The 18610-nt window shown below is 41.1% G+C and overlaps 1 protein-coding gene across 1 annotated transcript in view; it reads right to left on the reverse strand.

Annotated features, from left to right (window-relative positions):
* The window catches only part of lgr6 (leucine-rich repeat containing G protein-coupled receptor 6), a 41972-nt gene extending 34813 nt beyond the window's left edge, over positions 1-7159 (reverse strand). The window contains exon 1 of the mRNA XM_079559181.1: positions 6542-7159. Coding sequence (XP_079415307.1) covers positions 6542-6762 — 221 coding nt within the window. The 5' untranslated portion in view covers positions 6763-7159. The remainder of the gene's footprint in view (positions 1-6541) is intronic.
* Positions 7160-18610: the final 11451 nt, after the last annotated feature.

Below are 18610 nucleotides of genomic sequence, written 5' to 3' on the forward strand. Positions count from 1 at the left end.
CACAAAAAATGTAGACTATCCTTTTCTTATTTATTTATCTATTCTTTATTTAACCAGGAAAGTACCGCTGAGATTAGGATTCTTGGCCCCAGAGGGGAACCTATTGTACATGTTTTAGTGGTGCTGTGAAGCATGAGTGCTAATCACTGCGCCACTGAGCCATCATGCTGTCATTGAACACTTGAACACTGAATGTTTGTTTAGTTGTTTAGTTTATTGTCACACACACATACTGTATATACATACAGTATAACATGCAGTGAAACTTTCTTTTGTACCGTCCAGTTATGTCTCCACACAGAAGATCGTTATGCATTTTCAGGAGAAAGGGAATTGTACTTGCCTGGCAGTTTTTACATGACAAAAGTCATCTTTAAGAGACACATTTTTTAATTCACTTCACACTCTGTGGTAAGCTACATGTTAAGCCACATCTGTGCCAAATGGTCGCTCCGACTACCATCAGCTACTCACTCACACACCACACAGGCTGCCTGCAACTGTCTCCCATCGAGGCACTATATCGGCATGTATTCTGAGGTCTGACCGAATCACCACTCACAAGGTGGTATTACCAAACACCGGACTCTGCTGATTATTTAGCTCTTAAATTACTTTTACTTCAAAACATGCACCTGCATGTTTTGCAAACATGCTGTTTCAGCAGGTTTCATTCTGCTCTCAGCTGAGGGTTAGAGTTATAATCAAAGTATTCTCATTAAAAACAAAAGTGTCAGTGCATCAAGGAGCATATTTTCCATAAATACTTGTCAGTTTGTAAAAGCACAGTTGTTGAAACTTGACACTGTTTTCCCCTTGCCATTGTGTGTTAAAAATTATGGAACATTACCATTTCCATAATATTAGGAAATTTAGACCTTACCAGTTCTGCTCAGCTGAAGACAGTTTCCCGGTTAAAGGTCAAAGCACCTTTCCTTCACACACTGCGTCTCTAAAGGCATTTTATATTAAGCTTTGACTTTCACAATCTCTCGCTGATCATTCCCTCTGCCCGGAGCCATCAAAATTCTTTTTGATTTTTGCTTGTGCATGTACATTTATACCACATGACCTAATTCACACACCTGCTCCTTCGAGGCATGCACACAACCACTGAAAGGCGTTTAACACAAAATATGTCGGCTGCATCAGCTATATCGTTAGCTGATGACCTGCTGTTTTGAAGGACAAAAACATAACACCTTATGGTGCTTCTGTTTTCTTTCTTTTTTTTTTTGCAAGTAATGGCTGTTCATTTAGTGTCCCTTAATACTATTACTTTCAAACTAAGCTGTACTTGTTCTCTCTATAGGCTAATACAACAGGAAAGTCGCTCTGGCTGGGGTAAGGAACCAGGTGAGACAAGGCACAAAGGCTTTGAGAGGAGAGAGAGAGCTACGGTACAAGAGCGGGGAGTGTGGTGGGATGGGGCCGACTGCAGCACCAAAGACGTCTGGAGCCAGGACACTGATGCAGGAGCTGATAGCTGGTACGTAAAACCCTGCACCGATGATATTACAATGTTCCCCTTTTGTCATTTCCTTTTGCTCTCCGCCTCCTTCTCATCACTTCTTTTTTCCCCCTCCTTCAGACATGATGTTTATAGTGTGACCCCAGGCCGCTCACGATAGGAATCATTCCATCAGCGTAATGGCTAAATGACACGCACACGTCTGATACAGTCACTGCCAGTCAGACAGTATGTACTGTATGTAGCCTCCAAAGCAGTCTTTACTTTTCATGCGTATCTACATATTTTCCCGTTTCTAATCTTAGCCTTTATTTGCAATCTGTCAAACTATTCTTCATCCACTTGTATTTTTTTCCCCCCTGATTCTTTGCGCTGGCGACAGAACAATTCCTTTAGCAATCTGGGTGGTCTTAGCTCACACATACACACACACACACACACACACACACTCACACACACACTCACACACACACTCCTTGGTTTTCCTCTGTCTGGTAATGCGCTCGCTGTGGTTTGGAGACAGAGGCCAAAAACACCGTCAGAAGTTCACCGCACTTACCGCGACCACAAAGCATCACCTAATCGTGGCCCAGCTGTACTTTCGGACTGGCCACGTCCTGGCACACAATGGCGATGGCTAAAAGAATTGCGAGTAAGGTGGAAACGCAATGCATGCACCTGATAGCTTTCATCCAGATCGGCTCTAATTAATTCAATTTGTTTTAACGTGCTAACCGGGTAGTGAAGTAGCTGCGCCAGATAAATGCAATTGGCAAATGGAATATCAACCTCATAGCATTGAGGTTATGTCATTTATTGCTCAAATTGAGATTTTTGTCTCATTCTACTCCCCAAACACTGCAGCATTGCTGGGTATTATTGGCTATGTCTTCAGCAAATAAGACTTGTCACTCACAACCAAAAAACACTTTCTGAAGTCATCTCTGTGGGAATTTGGAATATTTTTTCTCTCTTTGGCCGTAAACCTTAAAGCATGTCTGTCTAAAGCAATTATGCTTTCAGACTAACTATACTAATCACGTCACACTATGTGCCCAGAAGACAACCTTCAAGATTAAAAGCCAAAAAGTGATCAAAGTGAGAACAAATGTTTGGTGCAAGATGATTTCTCTGTTGTTCTCTGAACGTATTGGCATTGTAAACCAGGGGTTCAGAAGCACAGCATATCATTCAAACCTGTTATTCTGCGACTCTGCCAAAGACTGCATGTTAGCGTAACAGCAGGACACTCTCCTGTCCTTTTGGATGTTGCTAGCAGCTAAACATTAAATGCATCGATCCTCCAATTTGCTGTACCTATGCTTTATTTACGACTGCACACACTTGCACACGGAGCCACACATGCACATAACCTCCCCTGGGCACGGTCTTTCCTCTCTAATCTGATATCAAAGAGAGGGCCTTTCAAAGCTTCTCACATGACAGCTCATTTCATGTGTTGCCCACGGAAACGATTATTGTCATAAATCTCAGTGCACTCCTCTGCCGTGTTGAGTTGCTCGGAGTGCGCCTCTTGCTATGAAAAAATTCCTTCGTAAAGTCAGCCCATGGACTTTTTCACAAGTAGCATATACTGTGCGTATGTTGCGCATAAGAATAAATGAAATAAAAATCTTTCATTAAGTCACATTTTTGTTCAAACTGTCATTTGCATACCCCTTTTTGAAATATCTATGAGGTTCGGAGGAGTAAAATGGAACCCACTCTGTAGTTCACTTCTTGTGCTCGGTTGTCAGTGTAGCCTTAAAGCAGTACTAAGTAACTTGTTTACCTTAATACATCCTTTTCGTAGTCCCTCTGTGGGTAATACAAGTGTTAATGGTATGATTGGTATGATCTCCCCCGGTGTCTCTGGCCAGAAAACCACAATTGCAACTTCGCTGCTTCCGGGTCGCACAGTATTTACAGCCAAGTTTCAGTGAGTCCATTGTGTAATTGGATGTATAATATACTTCTCTCCCTTTGTCTTTTCTGTCAGTGTAGCATTTACTCTCACAGACAAATAATGAGTAAAAAAACACAACATGCTACGACACCTGCCGCTTATAGCCTCTAGGGCCATGAGTGACTTAGTTCTGCTTTAAGTATTGGCATGTTAGCTAGCCCACATGATGAATAATAAATGATTGTTTTCTTTGCCTACACATGTATGCTAAGCAACAATTCATTATAAATTCTGTGAAGAAATGCAGTGCCCTTGAACTACCATAGAATCAGATTGCACACTCTGAGTAGGGCCTGTGCGGGTGTGCATCAAACAATTTGCGAAGTTACTCTTATTAATCTTTTTTCTTGGTTATAATCTTCATAAATGATTAGTGCGGAGATCGTGCCAACTTTCTATAGAGCAAAATCCCCACCCCCCCACCCCGTGCTTATATCGAGTTGGACATTCCAAGATTTCCCAGGCCCAGCAACAAAACTGAGTGTGTCTTCCATTGCCTGGATTGCCCTCTCGGCGCTATAGCTATACTGCTCACTTTGAAGGGCTCTCAAATGACGGGGCTCGGTGATGTCATGTACTTTCACAGTGTTTAGTGGATGTGGTTTGTAATGCGGACGCTTCACAAGTAAATTCCTGTGACCTCCCGAGCCTACGGTGAGCTCTGAGGCTAATCCAACGCTCAGCAGCATAGCGGGGCGTGCTGGACCGTTCCGCTCATCCTGGGGGGAATAGACCTGCTCTCTCTGCTCTTGTAAGCTCTCATGCTTCCCGCCCGAGGCACTGGCTGGATTTGATGATGTTGATGTCCTCACGTGTTTATTTGGTTAGTGTTTGATGATTTTTATCAGCAGCTCAGGGGAAAATCTACATTTTGCCTAATTTGTTGCGGCATTTTTCATATTTTCCCTTTCCTGCGAGCATTCCCTGTTCGCGTGGCTGTGCGGTGGGTCGCCGAGTTTATTTATCTTATTCTAAATCAGACCTCAAACTCACTAATTTGTCTAGTTCCACTGTTAGGTAAAGAGGGGAAATGAACAATTACTCCTGTGTTTGTGACTGGAGCTGAGCAGTTAAGAGTTAGATTTCCATGGAGGGACACCCAGATCATCCGGGTTTGCACTTTAATAATGAACTACTGTCCAAAGCTGTATGTGATGTTGTAAGTATATCAGCAATGGTTTATTCTCACATTCTTGGAAAGCAGAACAATGTGAGTCCTGTAAAGCAGAACAATGTACTGTAATTTTCTTATTTCCTGCATTTGTCCTTTTCACACAAAATATATATTTTTAATATGATTAAAATGAGGACCACTTTATTTGCACAAACAGGAACATTTTTACATCTGGACAGTGGTCAAAAAAGCCCAGATTGAAAGACGGATGAATGGAATTGATCCTATAATGATGTATTATGTAAAAAAAAAAAAAAAAGATGAAAAATCATGCTCTTTTCCTGGATGCAACCTCCATCACTTTGATATCACTCATCATAAAGTCTCCATCTGTCCCCTGTGCCTTATACAGTGAAGTCTTGGAAAGACTGGCTGTGGTCCACAAAGGTCTAAATCAGAACTACAGATTTTCTGTAATAGTGAAAACTTTTTATGCGCAGGTTTTTGTTCTATTTCATCATAGTGGCCATGGTGGGAGACTAAGAGGTGTGCTCCAGTGTCAGTCCCTATGCCAGAATGTCTGTAACATTTGCCAAATCATAATGCTGTAGCAAAGAATGTGAGTTAATAGCAAATTTAAAAGGTTTACAACTGCTTCATGTAAGTGTTTTGTTCCGTATGTTTTAATTTCTTCAGTAGTCATTAATATGTAATTAGTGCCATACGTTTCATTAACATGCATATGACAGATTGGAGAGAAAGACAGTTTCCCTGGTATGACATTTTTGTGATTATGTTTCTTCTTCATTGGAAAAAGGCGCAGGATGTGACATGAGATAAGTTAAATGTTCTATAACTGTTGTTGTGCACTCATACTGTGCCTAAGGGCCATGAGTGAGTCCCATGTATGTCCTTGGAATAGGGGATTCTCCCTCTTCCCGTGGTACTTATGTGGAGCATAGAACTTTTTGTCAGCTCCATAAAATTGTCACTTCACTGGTGTAAAACTGGTATGATCAATCCTTTCACTCATCAAGTTATTAATTGCTAAAATTGAAACCCTGTCGTATGCGGGTTTTTTTTAATACAGTAAATTTTGAAGCATTTTAGTTACATTCCCTCTGCCGTGCTCTTATAATTTTGCAAACAGTCAGCCAAAAGTCCTGTAGGGCATAATAGCATTCAGAAAGCTGGTCATTAAACCTCCTCCACTGGGCCAGCTGTGCTCCTCTAACTTCCGCTGCGTCCCAACACACACACACACACGCCCACACGCGCACACGCACACACACGGAGCAGCACTATCATGAATGTATAGCGTAGTAAACACAGGCACAAATGCACAACCTCACGCGGGCCCTCGCTGTGGGCTCTCCAGTTGGTGCTCAGAAACCTGACACTCAGAGACATGGTCAGTCACTTCGCCCTAATGGTCAAGACACATGCACATTTCCCACTTGGCCCTGTCTGTTTTTATCTACACATGCGCCGCTGCTGCTGCTGCTGCTGGCTCCTATACTCATTCATTTAAACTACATTTGAAAAACAGACCCAACTTAACCAGCAAGAAGTGTCCATTTTATGCAGTTGAATCAGTGACAAATGACAAGTCAAGATGTGTGGTCAATAAATGAGAAGGCAACTTATAAAAATAGGGGAAAAAAAAAAAAAAAAGGCTTTGTGCAAGACCCAAACCTGGATAAATGCATTAGGTCAGAAAAGGACTTGAAACCTATAAACTTTGCCTAATAGTTATAGAGAACTCAACAATCCAAAAGAATTCCAAAAATATTGTGAATGAACAATTTCCCTCCACATTTCACTGTAGAAATTTAATTGCACAGATCATTTGTTGAGACATCATCAATGGTGAAACTTCAAAGGCTAAGGTGATAGAAAAGTGAGGTAAAAAAAAAAAAAAGTGAATATATTGAACAAGAAAACATTTGGCTAAAGGCAAATAGAAAGCACTGCTGTGAGCGTTACTTACAGGTAGGTGGTCAGTGGGCTGAGATTGGTTGGCACCGCAGATAGTCCCAGTTCGGAGCAGTCCACCATGATGAAGATCCCATCCTCTTCACACTGACAAGGAGAGGGGCACTCGGCTGCCACAGATTTCTGTCGGTCTTGGATGGGTCCGTACCCCCAGGCGCCAAGGTTGGACCCGCAAACTTGCCCAGCCGCACAGAAGAGCAGGAGCACGGGCAGCATGTCTCGCTTAACACCTGGATGGGTACACCTTACACCTGGGTTCCTTAGCTCTGCGCTGTAGATGCAGTAAACTTGTCCAATATTGGGATAACCTTGCCAAGATAAGATTGTTTTCACTTGAGCATCACAACACCTAAGTAGCCTCTTTCTGACAATATACTTCTGGTCATAGCTGAAGTCACTTTTTTTTTTTTTACCTTTCTAACTACAACATAGTGAACATGTGCCTCTGTCCCGTTGTATGTGAGTCTTGCTGTCCCTGGCTCTCTCTCCTTACCTATCACAGAAGGAGCGCATGAGTTGTGAATGAGCTGCCCTCATTGGTTCACGGTTTAGGGATGGGCTGGAGCATCTCTGGGAAGTGGGAGGGGCCACGATCCTCCAATTTTTCACTCTCCACTTGGCTGGGCTTCTGCTCACAGTTCAGAGAGCTCGGAGAGTGAGCACGGATTTAGACCAAGGGGAGGTCTGCAATCTTGTCAAAAAGGATTGTGGTGAAAGTATTTCAGTATTTATCTAATTTGTATGCTGTTCTTAACTGGTAGTCAGTTGGTCATAGTCACAAACAGAAAGTTTTGTAATTCGTGTGCCAATCCCATATAGAGGCCATGTTTTTTGACAGAATAGGCTTGAGATAATGAAATCTTGAGTAGGAGGGAAGTTTGGAATATTTTGCTATGTGCTGCAATTCCTACAGTTATTGGTGTAAGTAAATAGAGATAAGTGGCAGTTCATTTCTGAAAATTATTTCTGAATTTAGAAACAAATTGTGTTTTTAATCCGTAACATGTTTTTGTAACTCCCAACGCATATTATGAAGATGCTGAGACACTGAACGTCAGGGAGTATATCGCCCACAATGAGTTGATAGGAAAAACAACTCTGACACCTCAACACCTCAGGGCCTGATCCTGTGTCTTGTACTTGGCACCTGCTCATGTTTCTAAAGATGGAATGTTGTGATTAGGGCTGGGACAAAATATCGGATGGGATCGCAATACTTTGTGTTGCAGTACCGAGTCTCGATACTTTATTTGGAGGCATTTTTATCACACACCCCTTTGTTTTCCAGTAACAGTTACACAGCACTTGCATTTTGTTAAATTTTGTGTTAATGCACTTTTCAATCTTAACACTCCAAAAAGTGAAGGCAAACATATTACTTAAAATAATTACTTACTGTATCACGATACGTATCGGATCGGCTCCTGAGCATCGTGATACATATCGGATCGTGACAAAAGTGGATCGTCGCAGCCTTAGTTATGATCATATGATCAACATAATCATTTTGTCCTCATCTCGCAGATGGTAAAACTGCTGTATACTCTAAGTTGCTATTAAGTTGCAATAGGGTTTGGCTTTAGATAAGTGTTTCACTTCAGCCAAAACCCTTTTCAGTCATTGTTTCAGTGTTTTCATGTTTTCTGTGTGAAGATACTGACTGAAATAAACTAAACTAAACTAAACTAAAACTAAATCATTAACAAGAACTTACATGGATATCCACCTATATTACCTTTGTTTTATAACTTTTTTGTTACAAAATGTATGCTCAACAATCCTTCAGCCACGTGGGGCAGTGGTTCAAAGGGTAAAAATGTATGTGTATATTTCATAAAATGGAAGGCAGTGAAGCTAGAGCTAAAAAGAAAAAAACACCCTTGACTGCATATTCTTGCCAGTGTGATAAACCTCAATTCCATCTTTCCGTCTTGCACACAGAGGAACCAAATGCCAGACTCCAGCGGGATGCATAGAACTGTGGTATGTTACACAACTATACATGCTGTGCACCTGTAAGCACAGGAAGTTGCATAATCTCCCATTGATGCACATTCTGTAATTAGAAGAATTAAAAGGGGGGAAAAATAACCTGCTTTCAAAGCAGAACATTTTGTGTATATTATTAGATTAAATGAGAACGCCTTTCAAGGCTGGGCTGAAACAAAATTGCTCAGAGCAAATTGTCATGTCATTAAATTCATAATTGTTGAATTCAGCACAATAACAACTCTGAAAAAGTAGTTTGAGCTACAATATAACACACTTTAGAATGGAAATACAAACATGTTATTTGGTTTAAAGTCCAGTGGAATATCTTTGACTCCCTCCTCAACCTGTGTACCTATCCCTGATCTCTCTCTCCTCCATTCTCTGCAGGCTGAATAGTTTCTCATTAATTAATTAACATTCCTGTGCCACTGTGTTTTCAGAGGGCCCTTTGTTATGGCCCCACAAAACCTCTTTCAGAGCTGCTCCTCTCATAGTCTCTCTCCCTCTTTCTCTCTGGCTTTCTTTGCTCTTTTCTCTGCAAGAATATCTGTTGTCCCTTTGGCCTTTGTTACATAAATCAGTGGGTCTCAGACTATGGTGTAGGTGTCGCCGTTGGTACATGGGCTTGGCCTTGTATCTTTGATTTCGCCAATTTCCAGCTTATTACTTCTGCTTATTGGGCTAAAATAATGTTTATCACCATTTTCTATTTTAATTCACATCCCGTTTTTGTATCTGTGTTATCCTCATTAACTTAACAATTTAGCAAACAATGGCAGAGTGAGCACATTGGCTTTTAATTGCTGGCCTTGGCCCTAACTCATTTCTAGCTCTCTTGGTGGCGCAGTGAGAATTTCACATTTCCACACTGTGTTACTTTTCCACTGCTCACTAAAGGTACTTTAGGTGCATGCAGACAGGTGTACTCAAAGCATTTCAAAGCAGCACATTCCCATTGGCACGCACATACATTCAGGAAATATGCCCTGGATACACCTGCAGACCGCTCCACTCCCTGCACTCCTCCTCAGCTCTTGTATTGCACTGCGCCCTGTCATTTTTTAAAACGCTCTTTAATTGTCTGGGCCTCGGGGGTGCCCTAAAACACACATAGCACTGTAAAAACCTGCACATCTCGTCTCACGCCTGTCTCTATCTGTCTGTCTCCATCGCCACTTTCTCTTTTACCAGCTGCTTTGAACATTTTGCTTCACAGTAATTGTTTTAATTGCGCAGTCAGTGCACCTTAAATGCAATGATTCTTAAAACAAGAACATTCAGTTGAAAACAATGATGTTTTTTGCATGGCGTAATGTTCTGTTTATATGGTCAGAACATCATCAATACATTAAGACTCGATTTGACTTATATTGAACTTGTAATGTTCTAATTAATTTACTGAACTCAATAATGGATTTTTATAATTCCCATGAGAATATTCCGTAAACATTGACCAAATCATTTTGATCAGTGATCAATCATCCATTGTCCATCTTTTTTTTGCACCTGTCCTAATCTCAAATACTCAAATTGAGCAACTTTTTGTAGTTGTCTGTCTGTATTACGTCACCTCTAAACTTGTATTCTCAAAGAGTTACCCAGTGCTCAAGAAGTGCTTTTTTACTTTTACCTGAGTAATTGTTGCTACTTACTTTTCTACTTGAGTACAATTATATTATTATATTATATATTGTTACATATTTCAAGTAACATTACTCTTGCTCTTTACTCCATTACTCTTCAGTCAATGTTTCAAGCTACTTAACTCGACCCATCTCAACTAATGTCACTTGAACTCAGTCCTAGATTACAGTAAACAGTGACTGTTAAAGGGGCCCTTAGGGGCTGGTATGTGGTAGAAATATTTATTGGTTTAAGTTCATAGTTGATATATTAAAATACACAATTTGACAAGCACTGTTTAACTGCCAAATACTTTGAGCTACTATGCCCTACAGGAAGGACTGACAGCTAGAACACACGCCTCTGGATGCAATAGTGTGACTTCAAAGTCCTCATGAATATTTAAAATATTAGAAACTACAGCCAAATATGAAAACGATTAATATTTGATTGCCTTTTTTTCTTTGCCACAACATTGTTCATCTGTATTCTTGCACACATCAGATCTGTCCCTAAGATCAAAGCCGTGCCCTCTCACCCCTGCTCCCCCTGTGTGTAGTGCTGCTCTATGGGCTGTGAACACTATCCAAGCAACTGCAGCCTCCAAGACACAAAGACAAGAGGCCACCTGACACCTGAAGCCAACTCGAGAGCACTCAGTGGGTCTGCACACACTCGTATGAAACTACCTGAGCCACTGCAAGTCCAGTCAAACAGAGAAACACAGGTCGAGATACAATGTGGTTTGTATTCTGGCATTGTTTTAAGTGTTTTCATGAAAAGCGATGTGTAAAAACAAGAAAACGTGTGTTTTTTGTAGAATGGAAACACTGTTGGTCCCTGAATTTGGTTCTGGAGGTCAGTTTAAGTATGGGAGCACAAACACTATGATTTAATGTGGGCTTGCCATCTTTTAGCATTGCTTGTCATGTAAGTCGTACAAAGTTATGCTGTATTCAGATGGCATGCTTCTCAAGCGTCAAAAATTGAGGCAATCGCACTTACGTTTATTGTCAAATGATGGTGAATGCATTGTTCAAGTATCAACCTTGAAAATGTCTAAACTAAAATGAAAAAGTTAGAACAAAACCAAAACCCTTGCCTCATCTTTTCATCCACACACACATTTCTGACAGCAATCTATGGACTTAAAACCAATTTAATCAGAAGGAAATCTGAGTATATTTGTGCTGAGATAACACCAAATCAGTCATTTCCACTGACGCTCTGCAGCTAATGTCACAATGCTGCAGTTGAAGCGAGACGCTGGTAATGTTTAGCGGAAGCCAGTGAGACGCCTTGGGTCTGGACTGGCGGCAACCAAGGTGTGTTCTGTGGCTTTTCATGTGAAACCACCTGAAAGTACCAACAAAGCTGCTCCTCCTCCTCCTCATCCCCCCCTGGATCTCTTCCTCTGCTCACAGCTCACAGTACAAAGCCCGGACAGAATGAAAGAGTGATGGAGCGGAGGGGGTGAGGAGGAGGCTGACGCAGTGGCAAGTGAAGAAAACATCAGAAAAAGTGGATTAGACATTAATGAAGACAATGAAAGGCGCCAGGAAGATTAGGTTGATGTCACTGACGGCTGGTTAATCTATTGGCACAATGGATAGATAATAGTTTTTATGGATGATCATTATGATTCACCATTTTGTGACTTTAAGATCGTTCCAAACACACAGGATTGGATTCTCTTCTATTCTGCTTAAACCTGAGGGATTATTGCATTATACATTACTAAATTAGTTCACCCTGGATGTCTACAGGTTTATGGATGTATCAAAAATAATAAACAATTATAGATTTTTTAAACTTGTGAGTAATGTAAAGGGCCCATATGCTGACTTTTATTAGGCTTTATGTTTGAGTGGTATTCAGTCAAAAATAGATGTGTTTTATTTCTCTAATGTGTGAGTATTTCTCCATACTCAGTATTCCTGTATTAAAAGTCTAGACAACTTCACGGGACTTGTGATTTTTTCAATAGTCATTTCTTCTCCACTGTAAATATATAGAACAAGGCTACTATTGCTCTAAAGGTTTTGCTCTCCAGCGCCAGCCGAGAAATTAGGACGGAATTTCTTAAGTCCATTAAAATGTGATATAACAACAAGCCGAGATAGGTCCTTTAACTCTGTTTAACTCTCCAGGGCCACGTTTGTAACGAGGGTGTGCAGACTTCTATCTCAGTCATCGAACATCATTCTCTATTTTGAATGTTCCCTTCCCCTTCTGGACATGATTTTTCTTCTGCCTTCTTCTTGCACTTGTTAAATTGCGGGTTACACACATGCATGTGTGTAGTTCAAAGACCTGTGTGTTTTGGTCTGACTGTGTGATATACGAGGGTTAATATGATGAAATGGGCAGAGTGGAGTAGACAGGTCTCCACCTGCACGCTCCCAAAGAGACGCTGCACTCCGTTTAATACCGACGCGCTGCCGTCACAAGCTCTCACGGACCAGTGAAGTGTGCTTTTCTGTAGCGTGGTTTCACCTGAAGAACCAGCTCTACGTCTTTAACTATGGTCAAGGCTGAGGCTGCTTTATTGTGTGATTGAATCTGCGTGACAGTGCAGAGGAGAGTTGGGCCAAATGTGGAATGTTCACAGTGACGGAGGCTATTGCACTGTCTCCTCACAATCTCACTCGAGCAGAACTCCGCTCTGCAGGGGGACTCACCACGCACAAAAACACTGACCGTGTTATTGTTTTCTCTATGGTTCCTGAAAGCATCACTCTGCCTACGATTCAGAAGGTCTATACAGGATTATACATATTAAATCAAAATGTAGGCGTCTGGGAGTTAAAGACTTGTGATTACTCAAGGCATGATTATAATAATTGCACTAACTCGTACAATTACGGTGTTTGAGGTCTTCACCATGAGCGCCAGAGTTACCCCACGTAGCCGACGATTTAGCGCCACCTTTAGTCTTAAATGGGAAGTATAACACAGGACAGGAGTCAGGAAAGCACCAGCAGGTGGCGACATTGCACACGTTGCACACTGTACATCTTTGAACTTACCGCGCCGTTCCCACAATCAATAAAAGAGACGTGTTAATTGTGCATTCTGCAGAGGTGGGTAGACTAGCCAAAATACTTACTCAAGGAAGAGTAACATTACTTTAAAATCATTTAAGTAAAAGCTAAATGTAGTTACCCAAATATTTTATTTAGCGTGAGTACTGAGTAACTGAACATCCAGGAGGAGGACATTGAGGAGGTGGACAGTTTCAAGTACCTGGGTGTTCACCTCAACAATAAACTGGACTGGTCCCACAAGACCCTGTACAAGAAGGACCAAAGTCGCCTCCACCTTCTGAGGAGACTGAGGTCCTTTGGCGTGAGCAGGCCTCTGCTCAGGACTTTTTATCCACTACGCTGCCGTGTTCTGGGCCCCGGGCAGCACAGAGCGGGACAAGAACAGACTGAACAAGCTGGTCAGGAGGGCCAGCTCTGTCCTGGGCTGCCCCCTGGACTCTGTGGAGGAGGTGAGGGACAGGAGGGTGTTAGCCAAGCTCACCTCCATCATGGACAACACCTCCCACCCACTGCACGGGACTGTAGAGGAGCTGAGCAGCTCTTTGTATCGAATTGCTCGAATGTAGTGAGTGAGTGAGTGGTTGGTGGTGGTCGGAGGGGCCGATGGCGCAGACTGGTTGCCTCGCTTCCGTCAGTCTACCCCAGGGCAGCTGTGGCTACAATTGTAGCTTACCACCACCAAGTACGGAGTGAATGAATAGTGCAATGTGAAGCGTCTTTGAGTGTCCAGAAAAGCGCTATATAAAACCAATGCATTATTATTATTATTTCAGTGGAAGACTGAGACACCACCAGTGCAAGAAGGAGCGCTATCGCAAGGCCTTCATCCCCACTATTTTACGCGTCAAAATGAAGATTTATCACTTAAATATTTACTCACAGTGGCCGCCCTCCTCCCCATAGCCCCATACTCAAAACGCACACACACACACAAGCACACACTCCAACATGATAAAGTAATGGTAAGGCTGGTACAGATGAACTAGGTAAGGAAAGACCATCAGAGGGAGGACCGGGAGCAGCACATCAGCCGCACCACCACAGGGCACCCAGGGGAGGCGCCACAGAGGCACCACACCTCCATCCGGGCACCCACAGGACAGCACCCACACAGTCACAGCCAATCACTGCTCCCAAGGCAGAGGGCTCCCTCAGAGGAACCAATGTTGGTGATATTCTTAATATGTGCAATAAAAGTTAGCTCTGAGTCAAAAATCACAATATAGTTTTTCACCTGTGTGGCTTAAAAGACAGTGGCTGTAGTTTGGGTAAATGTTTCTCTCTCAGGACCAATGACTAAAACTTCAATTTCACCTAATAAGTAATATTTACTTTCCCTGTGATTATGCCAAGCTATATCCACCTTTAAGCGGTGGATTCTGTATTGGTGGACCATGAGGCCCAACATAACACTGACTGAACATGCCTATTATAATACAGCCATTTGATTGCAGATCAATGTCAGTTGTTGTTGTCTTTATCATATTTTATATTTTGATTTTAATTTTTCAATTTTAACCGTCTTTGTGCATGCCGTTATAGCCTTATAGTTTTACGTTTTTCTTATAGCTTATTTCATCTAAATTCTGTGTTATATGTTTTATGTTTCATGTTGCACGATTGCACTAAGAAAAATTCCTAGTTTGTGAACCTGTTCTCAAACAATGGCAATAAAAACTATTCTGATTCCGATTCTGATTCTGATTCTGATTCTGATTCTGATTCTGATTCTGATTCTGATTCTGATTCTGATTCTGATTCGGATTCGGATTCGGATTCTGATTCTGATTCTGATCACACAGACAATGTAGAAATCATAACATGTAGGCTATACTGGCTTGTGTAATGCCTGATCATGTCCCATTTAGTGCACTGTTGTGGTGTATGGTATATAATAGGCTATGTGATCAATACTCCTTAAACATTTGTTGAATTTATGATTCCACAACGCTGTTTTTGTTTTGCAGTATTTCAGTTTATAACAGTCAAGGCCTAATGAAGGAGCACAAATTACTGATTATTTAAGCTGTCTTTATGTCAACCCTTTTCAGATTTGAATCCGCTCAACATGTTTGTTTACACATGCACTGAGGCTTCTCTCCTATTGACATGTATCTCTGTGATCAAAGGAGAAGTGTAAAATTTTCTACATCCCGCAGACACTCGTGTTGTTTTCGGTAGAAAGAGGAAGCACTCAAAGCGGACACATCTCACGTCAAAGTGAATACTGACTCTGTGACTCTGGTTTAACCCTGCCTGGAGTCTCCTAAAGGTGCCAAATGTACAGCAATGAAAAACCCACTGGGATGTGATTTCCACTGCTTTGTGGGAATCAGATCCTGCTGTGTAAGCTGTAGTTTGGCATCTATATCACAGAACTATCAATCTGTTGTACCATGTTTGTGTAAGCTACCAGTCATCCAGGAGTTTTCTAATATGACCATATTCAAAAACTTTTTTTTTTGTTTAAACATTTCTGGGATCTAACCGGCATTTCATAACACGTCATCTGGTTTAGTAGAACAGGAAGAAATAATAATTAACCTGTGACTAAATAGGTTCCATTCACAACTTTCTAGAACAGGTCTTTCTACAACAGGTTTTCTTATGGCGTTGGCTCAGGATTCAGGATTCACATCCGTAACCCAAACATAATATCAGTTATAGTCAATCAATTGGCATTTTGAGTTTTAGTGTATTTGTTTCAATGTACAGCATTTCTGTACTGCAACTTTGTGTTCTGTTGATTCAGCAAGATCTGTTGATTTAAGCATTGATCATAACTCTTGATAACTTTCAAAACACTGTATGAGCTGTCACTGTTTGGAAAGGCCCAAGACCCAATGAAAATGGACACACGACCCACTTTTGAGTCCTCATCCACCAACTACAGTTTTTCTCATTTGATTAAACATTAAGTTCCATTAACTGCACACCACCACCAACTAGGTGAATACATTTCTCAAAAACAGGACTCTGGGACTATTTTCTCAGACCATCCTTCCGTCCGTATTCTTCAAATAATGGTTTATTTGTCCCTTATTATTTTCCTGTTTGCAGTCATGATTTTCCCCTATAGCATTTGGAAAAGGCCAATTTATGCAGTGACACAAACAAAATACATTCCGCTGCTTATAAAGACAGTACTAGGGAAGTAACTGATGTGATACTTATTAGACGGAAGACATTGTTTGTATATCATCATTTGATTATGAGGATCACTTCAGTTTTATAGGCCTAAATTACATGATTTCCAGACCGTTTAATGTATTTGTGTTATTAGCCATAACTGAGCATTTGCATTCATCCTGACTTTTCCTTGTGTCTCTCTTATCTTAGCAGATAGTGGCAGATGATTTATGCCCAGTTCTCTCACTCCTCTCTGTGCAGTGGCGATAAGGCGGGGGTTAGCGTGTCTGCGTGGCTTTATGAGTGTTTATTGAGCGCAGATTGTACGACCTACTACTGGACGATGCAAACAGTCTTCCGTGGGAATGTCAAGTCCCACCAGTTCCCAATCCCATCTTTTTATCTCCAGACCATTCCCAAATGAGCCCAATACATATGGTTCTGGACTGGTGCTACTCCAACTACAGGCATACTGTAGCTCATGGTATGTAGGTTTTTTGCAGTACTGAGGAGCCTTTGCCATTCTTGATCAGGGAGGTTAGATTTGTATAAGTTTGGATTTAGACCTTTTACATTTCTGATAACTTTTTCTTTGTAGTAAAGTTCTCCTGTCTCTTTTTGTCCTTGTCTTCATAATCCAGAGCAAAGAAATAAACAAACACACACAAAAATGCTTTTTGTGAATCTAAAATCTGACCATTCCTGGGAGTAATGCCTCACTGACAAACAATTATTCTAGTTTGCAGTGCTAGATATAGCCAGGCGGGACTCATTTATTAATCAACTTCACATAGAGTGTAGACCCACAGAGAAAGGGAAACGAATATCTGCTAAAGGACAGCAAAGAGTGTCTGGTTGAGTCTGCCTCAGGTTTTGCATAATAGTGCCTAGCTCTAACCTCAGTGTGTCCAACGGTCTGCTTTGTGGATCAGGCCTATGGATCTAGATCCACATCATTCAAATTAATTCTCACACTGAGCAAATAGAAACACAAGCAAGTTCTGCACATCTGTAATAAATAGTATAATTGTCTTTAATTCGTTGTATTTATTACATGTCTCAAAGCCACTCCTCTAGGAGGGGTCTGGATTAAACAGATTAGCAGAGCTGACCCACTGTGTCTGCCTGGGAATTTCCCGCTAACTCGCCTGTGTACAGGTGATTTGCGTATTCTCAGCAATCCAAAGGGTTTGGCTATAACTGTAACTCACCACACCTGGACGCTCTGACAGGCCTTACCCCTCAGTCATTGATTAAATATTAAATGTCTATAGAGGTGTAAAGCACACACACACATATATATATATATATATATATATATATATATATATATATATATATATATATATATATATATATATATATATATATATATATATATATATATATATATATATATATTAGGGCTGAGACAAAATATTGGATTGGATTGGATTGCAATACTGTGCTGCAATGGTACATGGTCTCAACTGATATAGCGCTTTTCCAGCTACATTAGGCACCCAAAGTGCTTTACAGCAAGGATCCAGCCATGCACTCTCTCAGTCATACACCAATGTACGCAGACACTGGAAAGTATCAATACTTTATCAAGTATCGCAATACTTTCAATATTTGTGTTTGGAGGCCTTTTTATCCTGCACTCTTTTGTTTTACACAGCACTTTGTTACATTTTGTGTTAAGGCACTTTTTTTTACTCTTGTGTATTACTTATCTTAATGACTTACTGTGTTGCAATATGTATCGGATCGGCCCCTGAGAATCGTGATACGTATCGGATTGTGACAAAAGTGGATCGTCCCAGCTCTGATATATATACATATACATATACATATATACGAGAGAAACTAGAGAAATACCAAGGGCTCAGAGAAGAGCTGGAGAAAACCTGGAGGCCTGTGCTCGTGGTCATTGGGGCACTCGGGGCAGTGACCCCCAAACATCTTGGTTCAGAAAAGCGCAGTTCTAGGAACAGCAAAGATACTGCGCAGAACCCTCAAGCTCCCAGGCCTCTGGAAGAGGACCCGAGCTTGGAGGAAAAAGAGACCGCCCGCGGAGGGTGAGGGAGAGTTTTTTTTTATATATATATATATACCATAGGTGGACCTGGTTATGGACTTTCCCACTGTCTCAGCAGAAATGATCTTAGAAATCATCATAATAACGATGATAGCCTTAATATTGCATAATAATAATAATAATAATAATAATAATAATAATAATAATAATAATAATAATAATAATAATAATGATAGTTGAAAATGTATTATTT

This window comes from Gobius niger (genome assembly GCF_951799975.1).
Source record: "Gobius niger genome assembly, chromosome: 6".
In the NCBI taxonomy this organism is placed as follows: Eukaryota; Metazoa; Chordata; class Actinopteri; order Gobiiformes; family Gobiidae; genus Gobius; species Gobius niger.